Source organism: Protopterus annectens, chromosome 14.part0 (assembly GCF_019279795.1).
Source record: "Protopterus annectens isolate FY-2018-M chromosome 14.part0, PAN1.0, whole genome shotgun sequence".
Taxonomy (NCBI): Eukaryota; Metazoa; Chordata; order Ceratodontiformes; family Protopteridae; genus Protopterus; species Protopterus annectens.
Window position 1 is genome coordinate 450,836,861 of NC_056748.1, and position 18,793 is coordinate 450,855,653.

The window sequence follows — 18,793 nt, forward strand, 5'->3', positions numbered from 1 at the left end:
ATTGGGAAGAGAATTATATTATAAACTCTCATTATGCAAAGTACTGGAAAATGCACAAGCGCTACCTGGATGATATGTGCTTTTTATGGATTGGTTCTGAAAGTATGTTTTTTGAATTTTTAAAGTATATTTCAGAGTCTACTGATTTCATGTATTTCACTTATAAGATTGATAAGGATAAACTGGAATATTGGGATGTATCTACTGATAATTAGAAGGGTATTTTAGTTCAAAAATATATAGAAAAGAAACTTTCTTGAATTCATATTTAGCGTTTAACAGTGCGCATCCCCTACATCAGAAAAAAGGAATTGTTAAGGGACATCGAGGGAGCATGATTCTGAACAGGAATGTAAGAAATTGAGTAAAATGTTTAAAGAAAGGGGCTACCCAAATGAATTTATAGAGAAGATAGAACAAGAGGTTATAGACGGGAGACAGGATAGGTTTAAGCCCATCTTAGGTGACACAGCAGGATTAAGAATGGGAAAGGTTAAATTAGTTAATAACGAAGGCGAAGAAAATTTTGTGACTGACTTTAATGGAGATGCTGTTTGGTTAAGGAAAACCTTAGAGGAAGAATGGACTAGGTTTGGGCAAATATCTGACCTGGAAGGTATTTTTGATAACCCATTAAAATGTACATACCGAAGAGGTAAAAGTATAAAAGCTATTTTAGAGGGTAATAAAGATGGTCCTAGGTACAGAGAGGGTAGATTTGGGACATTTAAATGTGGACGATGCTCCCAATGCTCGTACATACATACAAGAGACACTATTCTAGTCAGCAGCAGGTATAGATTGATTAGTAGTAGACACTTTGCGAATTGTGAAACTAGTGGAATAGTTTACATAGTGCTATGTGACCATTGTGAGGCTTTTTATGTAGGGAAATCAGAAAGGAAGCTGAAAAATAGAATATATGAGCATAATTACGAGATTAGGACCAAATGCACCAACAATGCCCTAGATAGACACAAGTTAAGTTGTCAGGAAGGAAAATGTAGCTTCTTTGTATTAGAAGTGATGCAAAAAGATGTAAGAGGAGGCCCATAGGAGACATCTATAAAATACAAAGAATTGCTTTGGCAACTGTCATTAAAAGCAACAAGATTTCCAGGACTGAATGATGCAGTCTCACTGTCTCCAGTGTTAAAGTTAAGGGCAGAAAAGTTATAGTGTCTTTATACAAAGGTGAAATACTAAAAAACTAAAAGTTAATTAACAACAGGTTTTGCTTAAAAAAATTTATTAGAACTGCTGATTTTAAGGTGTTTGTATTGCATGCATGTATGGTTTTTATGAGGACTGTTTTATATATATAAAAACATTTTTGTCACATTTTATTATACTTAAGTATTTATAATGTGTAATTAACTTTTCAACCAGAAGATGGTGCTATTAGTTTAGGGCATACTGGATTTGAAGTGTTTTAGAATGTTATTAATTTCATTTTATTATTGTATATTTATGCATGCACAAATGAGATGAAGTTAAAGATAGGAAGGACACTTTATTTAAACATACATAGTTTTAGAATATATGTATTAAAGTTTTTTAACTCATTTTTTTAACTCATTTTATGTAATAGGATGTCTAATAAGTGTATGTAGTAGTACTTGACCATTTACCAATAGTAGTACAGTATTAATTAAGGAAAAGGTATATAGGTTTTGTAATAGGTATGCATTTTCATTACATCTGAGGAAGTCTCTAGGAGACGAAAACGCACTTGTGGTGTTGACAGTGTTAATGTTTCTGCAAATAGAAGAATTCTGTGGGTAATAAAAAATCTGGTTGTGTGTGAAGAGAACAGAGTCATAGTCTATTTCATATTGCTCTACAGTTGTATTTGTGGACTTATTTAGAGCAATTGTGTTCCTAGTTGTATTTGGTTTTGGTGTATTGAATTGAGGGAATGGACAAGGCTTCAACGTCTGGCAGAGCGGTCCTGAGAGAGGTGGAGATTTGGATAGGATCGACAGAATGATAAACCAATTATCACAATTGATAGAGGTATTGACGGCCACTTGCCAGGCATTGCTGTCATCATCGTCACGCCCACCGGGGAATCAGGAAAGGTTAAACAGAGGAAAAAAATGGCGCGAAAAGGGTAATTTCATCATCAGAAAGAGGCAGCGCTAACAGACATAATTACATCAATGAACCTGGAGGTTCTTGTGATGGTTTTCCTGCTGTTTTAGGAATAACCAGGTGACATTGGCACAAGAGGAAGCTTTACTCAATAATTTTTTATTTATTTTTATTTATTTATTTAACATTTGTTGACCAGAAATGTCCGACTAGGTTCCACAGAGCCTGTTTTCAGCGAAGGCCCGGGGAGAAACGCTCCAGATGATGACACAAACGCGAGCGATGGGCAAAATCAAAATGGACAAAGGTATAGAACTGATTTTGAGACTTTAGTTCAGTCCAAATATTGTTTTAATGAAAAGAAAAAAATGCCTTTAGTCTCCGAAGGGGACAGAAGTTTAACGTATGATTATAATGTTAGAATGTTGGATGAATTGTTGTTTAAATATAAAAATATGGAGATTGAAAATGCATACCTAAAGGAATGTCTTAAACTAAAAATTGTACCAAAAGGCTTAAGAGTGTACAAGTACCCCAATAAAGTAAAGGAGGGGACTGAATTCCATAAGGAATTACTACAAATATTTGACAACTGTGGATTTGAAATAATTAAAGCTATTATGAAAGAAAATGAGAAGGATATGGAATGTATATATGGTAAGATGGATGAGATTAATCATAAAATTACAAATGATCTCATGTTCTCTATTGAAGATGGTAAAAGAAAATATTATGAGATATTAAATAAAATTGAAGGCAAAATAAAAAATGTATATGAAAGGAAAAGTAGGAAAATAAAGAGAGATGTCAAAGAATACAAAGACAAAGTAAATTATCCAAAACCTAAGGAATATTTTAGAAATAGGAATAATTATGCCTATGAGGAAGAATGGGGACAGGGAGACCTTCCGGATGTAGAAGTACAGGAAATGGGTAAAGAAGCATATAATATAAATGACCCTTTTGCATTTCCCCCTTTAAGAAGATCGGTAAGAATAAAAAACAGATATCATCAAAAAAACTACAATTATGGGGTGTATGGGGGGAGAAACAACAACGACAGGTTCAACCAATGAAACAGGTAGATTCTCCTATTTTAGAAGAAGTTATTTTATCTGAAGGTAGTAAATGTAGTTATAAGGGATACAATATATATATCTATAGTAACAAAGAAATAAATGAGACGTATTTTTCATTACTATCAAAAGGCTTTAAATTTGTACCAAAAAGGAAGGCGGATCTTGGTAAGGTTTTGTTAGATTTAAAACTATTTCTAAGAAAGAAAAATTTAGAATTATTGTTTAAAGGACAGAATTCAAATCTGCAAGGTTCATGTGAATTAAAAAGAAAAATCACTTTTAACCCACCTTTGCATCCACAATTAAAAAAAAATTCAGGTTGTATTGGAGAAGAAAATAAGGTTGGAATTCTCAAAAAAACTGATTGATTTCAATTTATCAAAGGAAGAAAACAGAGTATTAAAAGAATTGAGAGATGATACTTCTGTTAGGGTTATGCGACCAGATAAGGGTGGGGGTACAGTGCTCATGGACCAAATGGTGTACGAAGCTAAGATGATGAATATATTAGAAGACACAAGTAAATATGTTACAGTTTCTATTAATGAAATAAATATAGGGAACAGAAACATTTATATAATTTTAAATAATTTGTTGTTGGAAGGTTCAATACATATTGATACTTTCAAGTATTTGTACGTAGATAAACCCAGAATACCAATGATATTTGGTATTCCAAAGGTGCATAAAGACATAGAAAATCCACCTATGAGGCCAATAGTGGCCTCTGAAGGTTCAATAACAGCACCTTTGGCTAGATGGTTGGATAGTAAGCTCAAAGATATGTCGCTCGGAGGCCAAGTAGTGGTAAAAGACTCCTGGGATTTACTACTTAGTTTAACGAATGAGCTTTATGATGAAAGAATTACATTCATAACTATTGACATAATAGATTTGTTTTCATCAATACCATATGAGGAAGTTATGAAATGGCTTGAGGAAGCATTAGTTAAATTTCGGAAATTTAACAGTAAAGATTTTTATCTTAACTTTGATGATGGTTTTAAAAAAATAATTTTATACACTATGAAGGAGAGTTTTCTAAGCAAGTACAAGGCGTAGCGATGGGAGCAAGATGTGCCCCAACATACACTAATATCATTCTCGCATATTGGGAAGAGAAATATATTATAAACTCTCATTATGCAAAGTACTGGAAAATGTACAAGCGCTACCTGGATGATATGTGCTTTTTATGGATTGGTTCTGAAAGTATGTTTTCTGAAATTTTAAAGTATATTTCAGAGTCTACTGATTTTTTGGATTTCACTTATAAGATTGATAAGGATAAACTGGAATATTTGGATGTATCTATTGATAAATTGGAAGGTTATTTTAGTTCAAAAATATATAGAAAAGAAACTTTCTCTAATTCATATTTAGCATTTAACAGTGTGCATCCCCTACATCAGAAAAGAAGTGTTTTAGAATGTTATTAATTTAATTTTATTATTCTATATTTATGCATGCACAAATGAGATGAAGTTAAAGATAGGAAGTACACTTTATTTAAACATACATAGTTTTAGAATATATGTATTAAAGTTTTTAACTCAGGTTTTTATTTTATGTAATAGGATGTTTAATAAGTGTATGTGGTAGTACTTGACCATTTACCAATAGAAGCACAGTATTAATTAAGGAAAGAGTATATAGGTTTTGTAATAGGTATGCATTTTAATTACATCTGAGGAAGTCTCTAGGAGAAGAAAACGCACTTGTGGTGTTGACAGCGTTAATGTTTTTGCAAATAGAATTCTCTGGATCGTCTTAATAAAAAATCCGTGTGTGTGATGAGAACAGAGTCGTAGTCTGTTTCATATTGCTCTACAGTTGTATTTGTTAACTTTTATCAAAGCCTTGGAGAAAGTCAAGAAAAGGCGGGATACGACTCCACCCTCATTGATGTATTTTCCTTCTCTTAGACTAAGGAAAGCAGTGTTTATAGAATATCTTTCATAAACTAGTGCTGGGAATGGGAGTTGTTTAACAATGTGGCTTACATATTCAGAGAGCTGTTGACTGGCAGCATGTTAAAATGTTCTGGACATTAAGTTGTGAGTAGCAATCAGTCTAAAGTTATTTGCTTCAGTTGAAATGTCCTCTATCTATGGAGATTGTGTTTTTTTTTCAGATTTTTGGGACAACCCTTTCTTTAGTGCTTTTGCTTATGAGTATAACAGGAAATGCAAGAAAAAACAGTCAAACTAAGGAATCTAGGAATAAGAAGTCAAATCAAGGGAACCAGATCCCTTGGTTTTCCTTAGAAGTGCTCGTATTGACTGGATGCTGCTATCATTTAACTGAAAATGTTTAAGGGGTTTTGGGTGTAAGTAAGTAGCAGCATTGGGAAATGTTAAATCAGTGTGAGGAACTGAATTCTTGAAATAATTATGCAGTACTTCTACTGTCCGCTTGTGATTTCTTTTGTGAAGCTGATGATGTATTGGTGTTGCTATGATCTAGTAGTTCATTAAATTTGTTCCAAAAGCTTTTGGTCACTATATTCTGAGTTGGTTGCAATTGCAGAAGTCTTTCCTGTACTCTGTGATGGATTTTTTTTTTATAAATGTTTCTGCCTTGTTCTATGCTGGTCTAAGCTTCGTTAGAATTTGATGTTGGTGCATTTCTTCCAAGCTTCATCCCTTTCTGTCAGACTTTTCAGTTCATCAGACATCCAGTACTATAGTTTTCATCTAACCCTAAATGATGTGAAGGGAGCTCAGCTGTCCAGTATGCTTTTAGCCATGTCACTGAAATAGACAAGAGCTTTGTTAATACTTTGTTTGCTTTCTGTGAACTTCAGTCTTTTATTTGTATCTTGAGGTATGACCATTTTCTGCTACAAGTCTCAAAAGATAATTAAAATAATGCTATAAAAATAAGTTTTGTTTATAAAAATGTCTAGCTAGTTTAAAAAAAAAGTTTTATAGCATCCAGGTAAAGATATCTAAATAGCTTCTACTCTATACATACACAATGTTAGTATTATGAAAAGAAACTGTAACAAAGGAAAACAAGCAATAACGTTGCAGTAGCATACACTTTTAGTATGGGTTAATTCAAAACCTAAACTAAATGAATAAGAAAAATGACATTTTGACATTATAGTATGTAGACTTCTTTGGCACTGTAATATTTAACTGGTTACCAACATGATAAAAAAATAATATACTTCTTGCCTGTGTAGATCTTCAAAACAGTGTGGTATTTAAGTGTATGTGTGTTTGTGTGTGTATGTGTATACATGCATGTAGATGTGTCTGTGCTAAGCATGTGCATGTATGTGTATTATACATTATCAATTATATATTTGTGCATGTAAGTACATATACGTGCGTGTGTGTGTGTGTGTATATATATAAAATAGATAGCCATATGATATATAGGTACGTAGGCAGAAAAATTGCACACACACATGTTCATGCACACATTTACCATGTACAGTCACATTTTTTTTCCTAACACCTTTATTGAGTTATCACTTGTGACATAGGCAAATTTACATTCCTATAAAGTAATCAAACTGTATCAACATAACAAACATACTTGGCATATATTGCTATATACCATATAACCTAAGCAGTATTACATACATTATTCAATTTCTGCCTTTTTTAATGAGAAACATCTTTATTAAACCATCACTTACTACACAGGCAATCATACAGTTATATAAATTAAAACAAGCCACACCGACACAATCCTAGTTGCAAGCATTTTACATCACAAACCATACTGACACTCCATCACTTATAATCTACCCAATATTTCTGACTCAAACATTACATAGATGATTTAATTCCTTCCGCCTTTTAGGCCTCATTCCTTTCACATATGTATTGTTCCCACAATTCCCTTTTTTCCTATGTAGTTTGCTCCCATCCTTTTCTAAAGATCTCAGTTCCAGTTGCTTTACCTCTGTTACTATAGTCACTACTTCCAGTATAATTGGTTTAGATTTTTATTTCCATTTTCTACTAATTGCTTTTTAGGCAGCCACCATTAGACACAGCAAGGCCTTACCATGTCTAGGCAATTCTGATTCTGTATCATAGCTCAGAAAAAACATTTCCCTTGTCAGAACATTCTGCCCACCCAGCTTCTCCAACAATGCATCCTGCAGGGAAAGTCCACAAACTTACCACACTCCCAGAAAACATATTCCCAATGACCACGTTCTTCCCCTTCACACCTCCAACAATTACTATCTGCCTGAGGGAAATTTTTCTGGTGTCTACCTGGGGTATAAAAATATCTATGTAAACATTTCCAGGCAAAAATATTAAATTGTCTAGATTTTGTTGCATATTTGGAAGACGTACATATATCCTCCCATTGTTTCTTTGTGAATTACTTATCCAGTCTCTCTTCCCAATCCTTTCTAACCTCCTCTGATTGGTTCTTATAGTCATCATGCAATATTTTATATGGTCTACTAATTATTCCTTTTTTAATGGCAGCTTCTGTTCTAGATTCAATTAAAAACTCTACCAGTGCTGGTCTTTCATTCAAGACCTCCCCTCTATTTCTTTCTCTTTGCCTATACTCTGATGTCAGTCCTTGATAAGGAAGGTAATTTCTAACCTGCAGTCCAAATAAATTCTTGGCTTCTAACCATTCTATCATCTTTCCATCTGTAGTTATTTGCTCCCAATACCTTGGTTCCTTTGCCAGTTTTCTCCAATAAATTCTAGCCCCCTCATGCCTATTGTCTGTATCCCTAATTGCAGTAATTTTTTGACAAACAGTTTTAGAGCTATCTAATGGACTGCATTTATTCAGATATTATTCTGAGGGAGTGGAAATGTTTCATTGTTGAAGTCATTTAAAAATGTGGTCTCTTTCATCCTTCATATACTACAACAAGGATTTTGAAGGTAGGTATCTGACATTACTGCAAAATCCACTTTTGGCAATAAAACAAGATGAGTGGAGTAAGTGACATAGTTTGCAGATTCAGAGTATTTCAGCCTTCTCAGAGATTAAGGAATATGTAATACCATACAATGGCCAAGGCACAGTGACCAATCAGATTACTAGTTATTCTTATATCAGATTTGTTCTACCTGATGTGAGAAAAATTAGTGCAAAAACCAAAGACCTCACATTCTAGGAAAATCTAGAATCTAGGAAAATCTTAGGACAGGCCAAAAACTCTTTACTATTTCACAAATCCCTTTGTTATCAGTACTGTAAGTAAGAAGACAGTTTTAGTCACAGAGAATCATAATTAATGGCTACATTGACCTCACCATGTCTGCTTGGAAAAATATGGGTGTGCTTTAGTGCCTCTTACTATTCCAGTCTTCATTCTCGCACCTGACTGAGGATGCTACAGCAGCAGAGGATTTTGATTGGAAGCTAGATCCAGTGCAGAGTTTGTTTCTGACCAAGGACTAAGAGTTAACAGCTGCACTGCTGATAGGATAAAAAATATTTTTAAGCCATTGGATTGCTGTAACACAATATATATGCTTTTACCTAGCATTTGTTATTTATGATCTGAAGAAGGCTTAAGAAGCCAAAAGCGCTCATCTCAGCTGGGAATTTCATGTGTTTTTATTACTTATTGTTTTTTTTTTGCTTTTTTGTTTTTTGAATAAAGAGTGATTTTATCGCTGTTGACACAGCCCAAGCTCATGGTGGTATACCTTGAAGATATTCCTACTTTGTTGTACTGCTTTGGAACACCTTTGGGAGTTGGGGTCGATTGATTTTGCTGTAAAGACCTCACATTCAGTCATAGGACCTTTCTGCCTCACAGACACCAAAATCCTACTTTCAGCTATTTTTTCTCTCACAACTGTCACACCGACCTGCAGTCAAAGAAAATCCTGCTGTCAATTCCACATAACTACAATAGGAAAAAAGTAATCAAGGAAACTGTATATGAGTTTACCATTAGAAAGCCAATAAAGCATGAAAAATACACATTTTTAAAAAAAATAAGATTAAATAAATGCATGCAATCCTACAAATACTTAATATGAGTTCAAAATTTCAGCATGCCATCTTTGAACCTTGTACACTTGAACTATGACCTTGATTTTGGATCACTTGCATTCTGAACACTCGTTTCAAAAAACAAGTAACATATAAAATAGAATTACACAATAGCTCACAACATTTTAACATAATGATCCCTTAAATAACTACCCTAAGACATTTTAACCTTGCAAAACAATCAATCATACATAAACTGCTAAATATAAAAGTCAAACTACAAAAATATAGATACCTATTTTATAAGTGCAACAATGCACTTAGGGGTGTGCATGATACAGACATTACTGCATTCACAAGGATTATAAAGCACTCACCATTCACGCATGTACCTAACAATCTCTGTGAGTATGCAGTCATATTTATACCATGCACACCTCCTCATGTCTAATTGCATACTTATCTGATTAGTTTTGCTGAGTGAGGGGACAGTAAGGGAAGTGCACTTGAACTTGTCTTTCATCGTTGTGGCTTAGTTAAACATGAAAAGTAATTTATTGATGCTGTTTGAAGCAATGGAAGTAATAAATTTCATTATCACAATTAGTAGTAGTAGTACTAAAGATTGCAGCCCCTTGTGTGGCAGCAGCCTCTGTGGTTCCCTACATGTTGTGCATGTTTTTGTGTTAAATTTGTGAGTTGTCGAGCTGTTCTTTATAGAGTCCTTTTGACTTAGTAGGATGTGAGGCTGTCTGCGGATGTGGTTCTTGTTCGATTACTGTATCTGTTACATTTTTTGGGAGGTATTGTGCTGGCTGTGGCTGTTCAGGCCTTTGGGTGGCGAGCTGTGCTGGATGCGGTTGGTGGAGGCCCGATTTTTGTATGCTGAGTTCTTGGGCTGGAAATGGAATTGTTGTTGTTCGTAGAGACCAGACTGGGTTTTCTGGTGTCTTAAGTGGTGATGGAGATGATGTTGTTGAAGAGCATAGATGGTGTGACTGCAGAAAGTATGGTGAACTGGTTTGGCCATTCAGGCCTTCAGGTGGAGGTGGTTATGCTGGATGGTGAGGACTGTAGAGAGACCGTTGAACTGGTATGGCTGTTCAGGCCTTCAGGTAGTGGTGGTAGTGCTGGATACATAAAAAGTCAGGTGTCCACTACCTGTATTGGTCTGACTTGTCTGGCGTCTGAGGTTCTGTTGATCGGAGGGAAGCTAACTGGGAGTTTTGGATTTTGGCAGTGTTGGAATGGAGTTGGAAGCAGTGTGGATGGATCGAATAATTGTGCCTTTCATTGTCGGTGTCAGACTGTGCTGCTGTTGTCCTTGTTTTTTTCTTGTTTTTGTGTTTAAGTTCTATAGGCAATGTATGTATGCTGTATATGAACATGTGTATGTGAGCTTTGAGAAACGTAATTTCATTCAGCTATGCAATTCTTGTGTATGGTCTGAATGACAATAAAGTTTATTGTTTACTATCAAACTAACTCACCCATATATCCTATGCAGGCAATGCTTCCTACAGTACCAAATTGATTTTCTACCTTCTGACATATTAATATACTTCAGCATCTTGGAAGGCACTCCTCCAACTGGATTTCCTTTTGTAAATATTTATTTATACTAAGTTGCTCTACTTTGTCAGAGTGAGACTTATCTCTCCAGTACCAGGGAAGTACCTGATTTGTGTTGCCTGCCAGCATTGTCAAAGTTTAGAACTCTTTTAGCAATTCTTCGCTTATGACAGAAGTGGAATTTGCAAAGTTCTGAGTTATTTACAGGAAGTAAGCTTGCATTGTGAGTTTCTTTTGGCTGTTGCTTGCATGTGCATTGTTTTAAATTCTGTTGCATTCTCAATGTTATCCTTGTCAGGATGGAGTTACAAGATATTGCACATCACTCACAATAGGGGGTGTTGGTGCTGTGTAGTAGCAAGTTGGTGTTTTTCTAAATTTCGTCTTCTAAGTGGTTTATCAGATTGATTGTATCTATTGTCAGCTAGTTTGCTCACTTGAGCCTTAAATCATTATTCTTTTAATATGGGCTGAGTATGCATGTGTGGAGCTACTACTAGTTACCCATAGCAGTTCCCTTAATATCTGTTGATTTGTAGTGCTGTATTATTCCTTGTTGCTATAAGATTTATTTATTTACTACTGCCATTGCTGCTACTTTGGTGACTGTGACCACTTCCACTTAAGGTCTTGCCCTCCTTGCTTAAACCATTTTGCAAGCTTATTTCCTAATGACATTACTACTATCTTGGTTTTAGCAATTTCTTGCTCTTAAGATCCCTATACCTACTGAGTCTTTGCACTTGACATCCTTCCACTTAATGACATTGTTGACTTGGGATCCTTACATGTATTCACTAATGTTTAATCTTCTAATATAGTGGTGCACTTCTCCTTATATGACCTAGGTCTAACAGTACAAAATGGATGACCAATATACTTGCATCTCTTCTATAACCACCCTCATAGCACTTGTTATTCTTAGGCAGTGTAGAAACTGCCAAATACTCGCAGATAATTACCTAGCTGAAATATATATGACACAATCTTTGAGATGTGCATCTAGACAACATTGAGGTCACCCTGTTGCCAAATAAGATGATATGTGGGCATCACACCTCTGCACAAACCTACCAAAACAACATAAGCTAAAGTTGTCAAAAAATCACTTCAAAAGCCTCCTAGAACCACAAGATAAAGCCTCAGCAGAGATGTACAAATATGATACCAGCACCCTCACATATAACAGAGTCTCAAAAGACTACAGACTATAAAACTTTTTACTACAGCTTAAATTATAAGTACAAATACAAATGTCCTAGTAATCAGTAACTCCATTAAGAAGCACACTGACTCCATGCAAGAAAAGCTAGTAAAAGAAAGCGTGACAGTCAGTTGCCTCTCCAGTGCCAGGATTTGTGAAGTTACAAGGGCTCTTACTTACATGCGCAAACAACTAACCCTGATAAAAGACAAATTACCAATTTAAAGTCTGCTGTATGCTGAGATACCCTCTGTGTCATCAGATAACCATGATACATTCCTTAAAGTACTTACACAGGATGGGCGATTTTGACTCTCGTTCAAAAAACATATACATCTCAGAATCTCAGAAGAAGGATACGCCTATAGATTTTTATACTTAACAGAAACTCCATGGAAGAGGCAGTCAATATGCCAATCAAATTATTCTGGACCTGGTTCTAGCTAAGTCTGTATATGTACCACCCCTCTAACTGCTCCATCCCTTGTTACATCTGACCACAAATTTGTAACTTTCTCTGTTAAAATCACTATGAACACTGCAGCCAATAATTTGTATGCAGGGACTTCATACAGACAAACCTTATTACACTTTATGATGAATTATCCAGCCGCTATCTATACCAATGACTTCTATTTGTATATAAACTGCCCCTACTAGATCAAAATATAATGGAAAGATTAAGGATAAACCACCTTGACTGTCCACTAATATGAACAAACTCTAACTAAAGAATAAAAATAATTAACTCATACAATAGATTTAAAACTCCTCATTTCAAGGATCACATTAAAACTATCGAAGCTAAATCAAGGCTAGCCAGCCAAATCATTAACTTACATTAGTCATTGAAGCAAACCTTGATAATATGGCATTCTTTAGCTATATTAAAAAACACTTAGCAGTGTTCAGAACAAATTCTTAAAACACCAACTCTGACCCAAATGACACAGCAAATATACCAACAAACAAAATGAATGCAAACTTTACCCAAGACAATTATTTTTTCTTTTCCAGTTCCCATATCTCTTGCACCTCCTGACATCACAAAGGAACATGTGCCAAAAATACTAAGACCAAAATACTACTTCCTGGAGAATAGATTACTTAATGATGCCTTAAAAGAACCACCCTTCCTTAAACAGTGTTATTATAAGTCTACATATGGTTCATTTCCTCAAAGTATCGCAAACTACAGTGGCAATGCCCCCTACATAAGAGCAGTTCTACTATGGATCCCAGGAACTACAGACCCATAAGCCTAACTACTGTGATTTACAAAGCCATGGAACCCATCATAACTGACCCCATTAACTCCAGTATCAAAAACCTTATCTGGTTATATTTCCAGTGGTGTGGCTTTCTCAAAGAAGCATCCTACTTACTTAACTTAGCCAACTTCTTTGTGAGTCACTCAAGCTATAGACAGCAATCATCTTGTCCAAACAGCATATCTAGGTTTGGGCAAAGCATTTAATTTTACTCCCCAGGCTGGTGTCATTGGTAAGATAAATGCTTATTGTCAAATCCCACTTTAATACCATCTCATTGCATCAGGAACTGACCTTGCAAAAAGTGATGTACACAAACAGTGTAAAATTAAGTGCAAAGAAGTGCACTACAGTTGCATTTGGTAAACAACTTTTTCCCCATTAAAATACAGCATAGCTAATGTGCCATTCCAGAATGACAATGTAGATAGGAATTAAGGAACTTGGGTCAACAATTCCCCCTCATTTGGCCATCACGTAGCTGCAATGGTCAGAAAATCATTCTACCTGGCCCAAATGATATCTAAAGGCATATCACTCTGGTCAAAAGAAGTTCATATGTTTATAGGTATATTGTAGGCTAACAGCCACTGAGGCCTTTATAAGCCTAGCCAAGCAAACAAAAAAAAATACCATATCCTTTTTTTGCTGCCTTAAGTAGACCAATTATAAAGTACAATGCCTTTCAAGACATTATGCAACTGGAAAGGCCCTAGAGGTTCCTAATCAAAAATATTGTTAGCCAAAATATGCTGAGGTACCAGGAAAGCCTTACAGCATTTTGCCTTTATTCTGTGTTTTATAGGCTCTTATTGGAGGTATTTGGATTTTATCTTCTGATCTCCTGCATCTCAGCATATCAAATACAGCCACTAATAGAAGAACAAAACACCTACATCTCCACCAACAGATAAAGAAAACCTGATGGAAGGATGAATTTATTACCCAACATGTACTGCATCTCTGTAGACTTCCCTTATACATTAAACAATGTGACACCATAGTATACTCTAGCCTGAATGACTGGATGGCTTCCCATAATTTTTTCTCCTTGGCTGATGTTCTCTGCCCTTCTTGGGGGGAGATGGTGGGTTACAGTATATAAGTGGGTATTGCTAAGGTGAACATTGTCTTTTCACTTGACTGCCTTCTAACTTCTATGAACACATGAACCTATTGGTCATTACTCCATCCAGCATCACGTTATTCTCCATATAAACTTGATGCTGTTTGCCTACTGTGTAATATGTTAGGATCAGTGTAAATCTGCCACTGAATGAAGTAATATAAGCTACATATACTGCCTAATTAACTTTTCTTGGGCCTTTACTGAAAAAGGCAATCATGCCCAGACAGACTTTGTAAACAAAAACAAAATAATAAACACAAAAACGTAATAGTTTATGCTATTCTGTCATGTTTGCAAAGTGTAACTCATGTAATTATTTACTACCATAGTATTTCATGTATTCTTATATTGATGACTGAATAGGGGAATATCTAAAGCATAATACCTTTATCTTTTTAAAAAACATTCACCCTCAAACGCTTTGCGCTATCCTACAGAAAACACATAAAAGTATCACATTTATTATGGTTACTGGGAAAACTACTTAACTTTTACTGTATGTTAATACTCAGCTGCAGCTAGCTCATCTGCTGCTTTGTGTACTTCCCCAAGCTGGTGCCCCTCAGCTCTAAGTTGAGGTGCATTAAAAAAAAATCTAACAAGTGGCTTGCTGCAGTTAAAATGCACACAGAGCACTTCAGTGCTTCAGGCTTGACCACAATTACAGTATTCAAAGCAAAAAATAAACTGCTAAACACCCAGTATAGAGTTCTAAACAAAACAGTCCAAGAATAAAAAGCGAACGGAACACACGCATGGATGTAAAATTAAGTTTAATAGCAAAGCCTCTGAGATAAAACTCTTCTTCAGTGCTTAAAATCATATTAAAACACATTTTCATATATACACCACATGAACAAATTCAAACCAATAGAAGCACAGCAACAATAAAATAATTAAAATAAACAATTGAGTGCTTGTTTCATGGAAAGGAGACCTCTTGAGAACAGGTGTTAAACTCCCAGTATCATTCAGCCCAGGGGACATATTTGCTTGAAAGTAATTAATCCATCTATATTAAACATTCTCAGTATTCAACACAATATCCCCTCCTCTAATACTACTTTTAATGGTCTTTATACTGCTAAATGTAAAACTAAGTATTTTATCTGAACTTACATGTTTAGCTAAGGCATTACTCTCCACATCCCTATGTATGCCAGATAGGTGTTGCACTAACCTTTCTTTTAACATCCTGTTGTTTTTTTCCTCAACATAAAATGAAGTACATTTTTCACAGGTTGCTAAGTAAACCACATTTGTGGTTTTACAAGTGGAAAATGTATGAATATAAAATGTCTTACTTGTATTAGGGTGTACAAAAGCATTGTTATTTATGTATTGACAAAAATGGCAGTCATAGCAAGGCACAGTATTATTAGTCTTAATTACAGCATTCTTAAAGCACATCTGTAGGTCTTTATAACAGAGCTGTTGTTTCAGATCTCTACATTTCCTAAATGCAAAACTAGGTGACACTACAATTTCTTTAATCACATAGTATAGTCCAATTTTGTCTTATAAGTTGGCTAACCCTATTGGTATGTGCATTATATTGCATAATATATCTAAAACTATTTATGGAAGTACTATCCATGTTATTTAAAATCCCATTAGTTGGGCTTTCTTCTATATTTGAGAGATATGGTCTAGCAAGGCCATCTCTTTCACTCAACACTTGCTTTTTATTTTCTGCTAACAGTTTAATATTATAGCCCCATCTTTAAACTCTGACCTTCGCATCTAGCTGTTTGATACAGTCAGATATACCTGTACTTAGCTGACTGGCTTTAAGGAACTGACTGTGCACAATGCCTTTGTACATACAGAGGCTGCATACTACCGTTATGTAAATATCTACCAGTTTGAACTTCTCTTCTATAGATTCTAGTACATATTGTATTATCTTTTATACATTAATATCCAAAAAAATTATTTCTGATTTTGAATAACTAGGTTTAAACTTCAAGAAGGTACTAGTAGAATCGGTTCTCTATTAGATGAACGAATGCTTAAAATGTTGAGTACGTCATGCTCGACAGCTTTTAAGCGAACGTTCATCTAAGCGAAACCCGAGAATATTGAAACAAGGCATTTTGAAAAGTTACAGTTGGCCAGCCATGAGGAAGCCAACAGCTGACATCAGAACGTTCACCCTGTCTCGCCGTTCTTACAGTTCTCCACTGTGGTACGGTCTTGACATTCAGCCTGTGTAATGTTATGACAGTCCTCCACTGTGGTGTGATCTCAGAGTTAGCATATTTAAGTAGGGGGTGTGCAGGGGGGTGAAGCCCCCCACTTTATTTTGTTTGTCAATTTGTTTTTCTTTTTTTTTGGTTTTTGGGGGTGGGGGGTAATGGTGTACAGTACATTTTAGCTGTCAGCCGTTAGCTTCCTGACGGCTGGCCAACTATAACTTTTCAAAACTCATTGTTTCAATATTCTGGAGTTTCAATTAGATGAACATTCACTTAAAAGCTTTCGAGCATGTCATACTTGACATTTTAAGCATTCATTGATCTAATATAGACCCGTAGAATCAATATATGTCAAAAAAATAAAAGATTCTAAAGTTTCATTACTGCCATGCCACACAGTTATCCACAAAGTACTTAAAAACATTTGTCTCTAACAAAAGTACTAGTGTCAGAGAATATATTCTCATCTTCCCAGATGGAAAGTGCAATTAGCATAAGTGCCAACAACGGTTGTACCAATCGCCACTCCTTTCACCTGATAGTATAGGATTTTTATCATACAAAAATATATTACATAGTACAAGTTCTAATAGAGCACAGAGAGCTTCTACTGGAGTGCTACACTTTTCTGTGCACATACATAGATGGTGTCAAACAGCCTCAACTCCATAGTCATTTGGTATGACAGTAAATAAGGGATTTACATCTAGTGCTACAAACACTATTCCTTTGTATTTATCTGTTGCAGACTCAGCTTCATTGTTTAGTTGCCATTTATGTAATTGCATAATAAAGTCCCTTGTGTCTTTAATGTGACGTTTAACAAACTTCAGACAAGGTTTTAAGTTTTTTTTTAAGAAAAATGGATATAAATTGCGTCATCCACCCAAAGCCCAAAACAATTGGTCTCACTGGGAGCTTAGCTAGATCTTTATAGATCTTAGGAAGACCATAAATAACAGGATGTGTCACTTCTATATACATATACTCATCCAAAATAATAGAATTTGTAAGATGTATATCATGTAAATGTAACTTGCAAGTAAAAGCAACTGTTGAACAAAACTTGCATCTACCACTTTAAAAGTTCTATCATCACTTAACAGCAACATTCTATTATATAACATTTTATTCATTGCCACTATAGCCACACCTTTATCTGCTTGTTTAATAATAATTTCATTTTTTTCATTCAGTTCTTTCAAAGCTAGATTATCATTCTTACTTAAATTATAAAATGTATGTTTGTTATTTATATTAAACATTTCATATAATTGTTTTTCACACATTGTTTGAAAAGCACTTAGGAGGGGTATGCCATTAGGTATAAAGGAACTTTTGCGTTTACATTTAGGTGTATCCACAGCAGTAACATTGTTTTTAAAAGTAATTTTTACGTTAAGATCTCTGACAAACATTTTTAAATCTGTAAGAGCTTCACTAATATCACCATTACAAAAAGGCACAAACTTCAAGCCTCTAGATAACATTTTATACATATCAGAAGTCAGAATAAAACTAAAAAGATAGAAAACATAATTAATAATTTTATACTGAGTATCAACATTCACACATTCTACCTGGCAGTTGAGTTCATTTTGCTGTGTGTTTGAATTCTGGTGCTTGGATAAACAGTCTGACCTAGTTTGTTTTTCCCTTTTGTCTAAACTTCTCAGTGAATTGGATCTTTTTTGAAGTGCAACTCTCTCTGGCAGTTAGACAGTCATTAAAAAAGATGCTGTAGTTGTTTCCATTTCATTTGAAGAATTTTCAGATACAGCTAGAGGCACCAGAAACACAGGCCACTTTCTGATTCAAAATTTCCTTGCTAGAAAGTTTGATGACATCATGCTGAACATTTAAAACCTCTCCTCTGTTCCAATGGCCCCAGGCAACCAATCAGAGATGTTCCTCCCTCTTTTGTCTGCTCATCATCCAGTCTCATCCTCTGACTGGATGAACTAGTGGCTGTCTTTTTGAAGTCAGTTCTTGGCCAAGAAAAAATACAGCAATTTTTAAAGTCATTACAGTCTCTAATAAATTTTCTGTTTTTAACAGAAATTATATTACTTTCATATTTAGACAGAGCATCTTAAGCCGCGACTACATGATTTTAATGAATGAATATTTCTCTGAGACTGAGAAACTGCTGATGTCTGACATTAATTTCCTTGAAATCAGAATAGTCTCTTCTGCTGAATTTTTTGGCATCTAGTTCCATTTATATGGACATACTGGATACTCTGTTTAAATATGAAAGTAAATAAAAAATACTGCAGTGGATATCTAGTAGCTGAAAA

At 34.9% G+C, this 18,793-nt stretch overlaps 1 protein-coding gene across 1 annotated transcript in view; it reads left to right on the plus strand.

The window, feature by feature from the left end:
- The first annotated feature begins 369 nt into the window (after positions 1-369).
- Positions 370-18,793, plus strand: part of LOC122788679 (vomeronasal type-2 receptor 26-like) — a 161,646-nt gene continuing 143,222 nt past the window's right edge. The window contains exons 1-2 of the mRNA XM_044055575.1: positions 370-616; positions 2,473-3,083. Of these exons, the coding sequence (XP_043911510.1) occupies positions 370-616; positions 2,473-3,083 (858 nt within the window). The remainder of the gene's footprint in view (positions 617-2,472; positions 3,084-18,793) is intronic.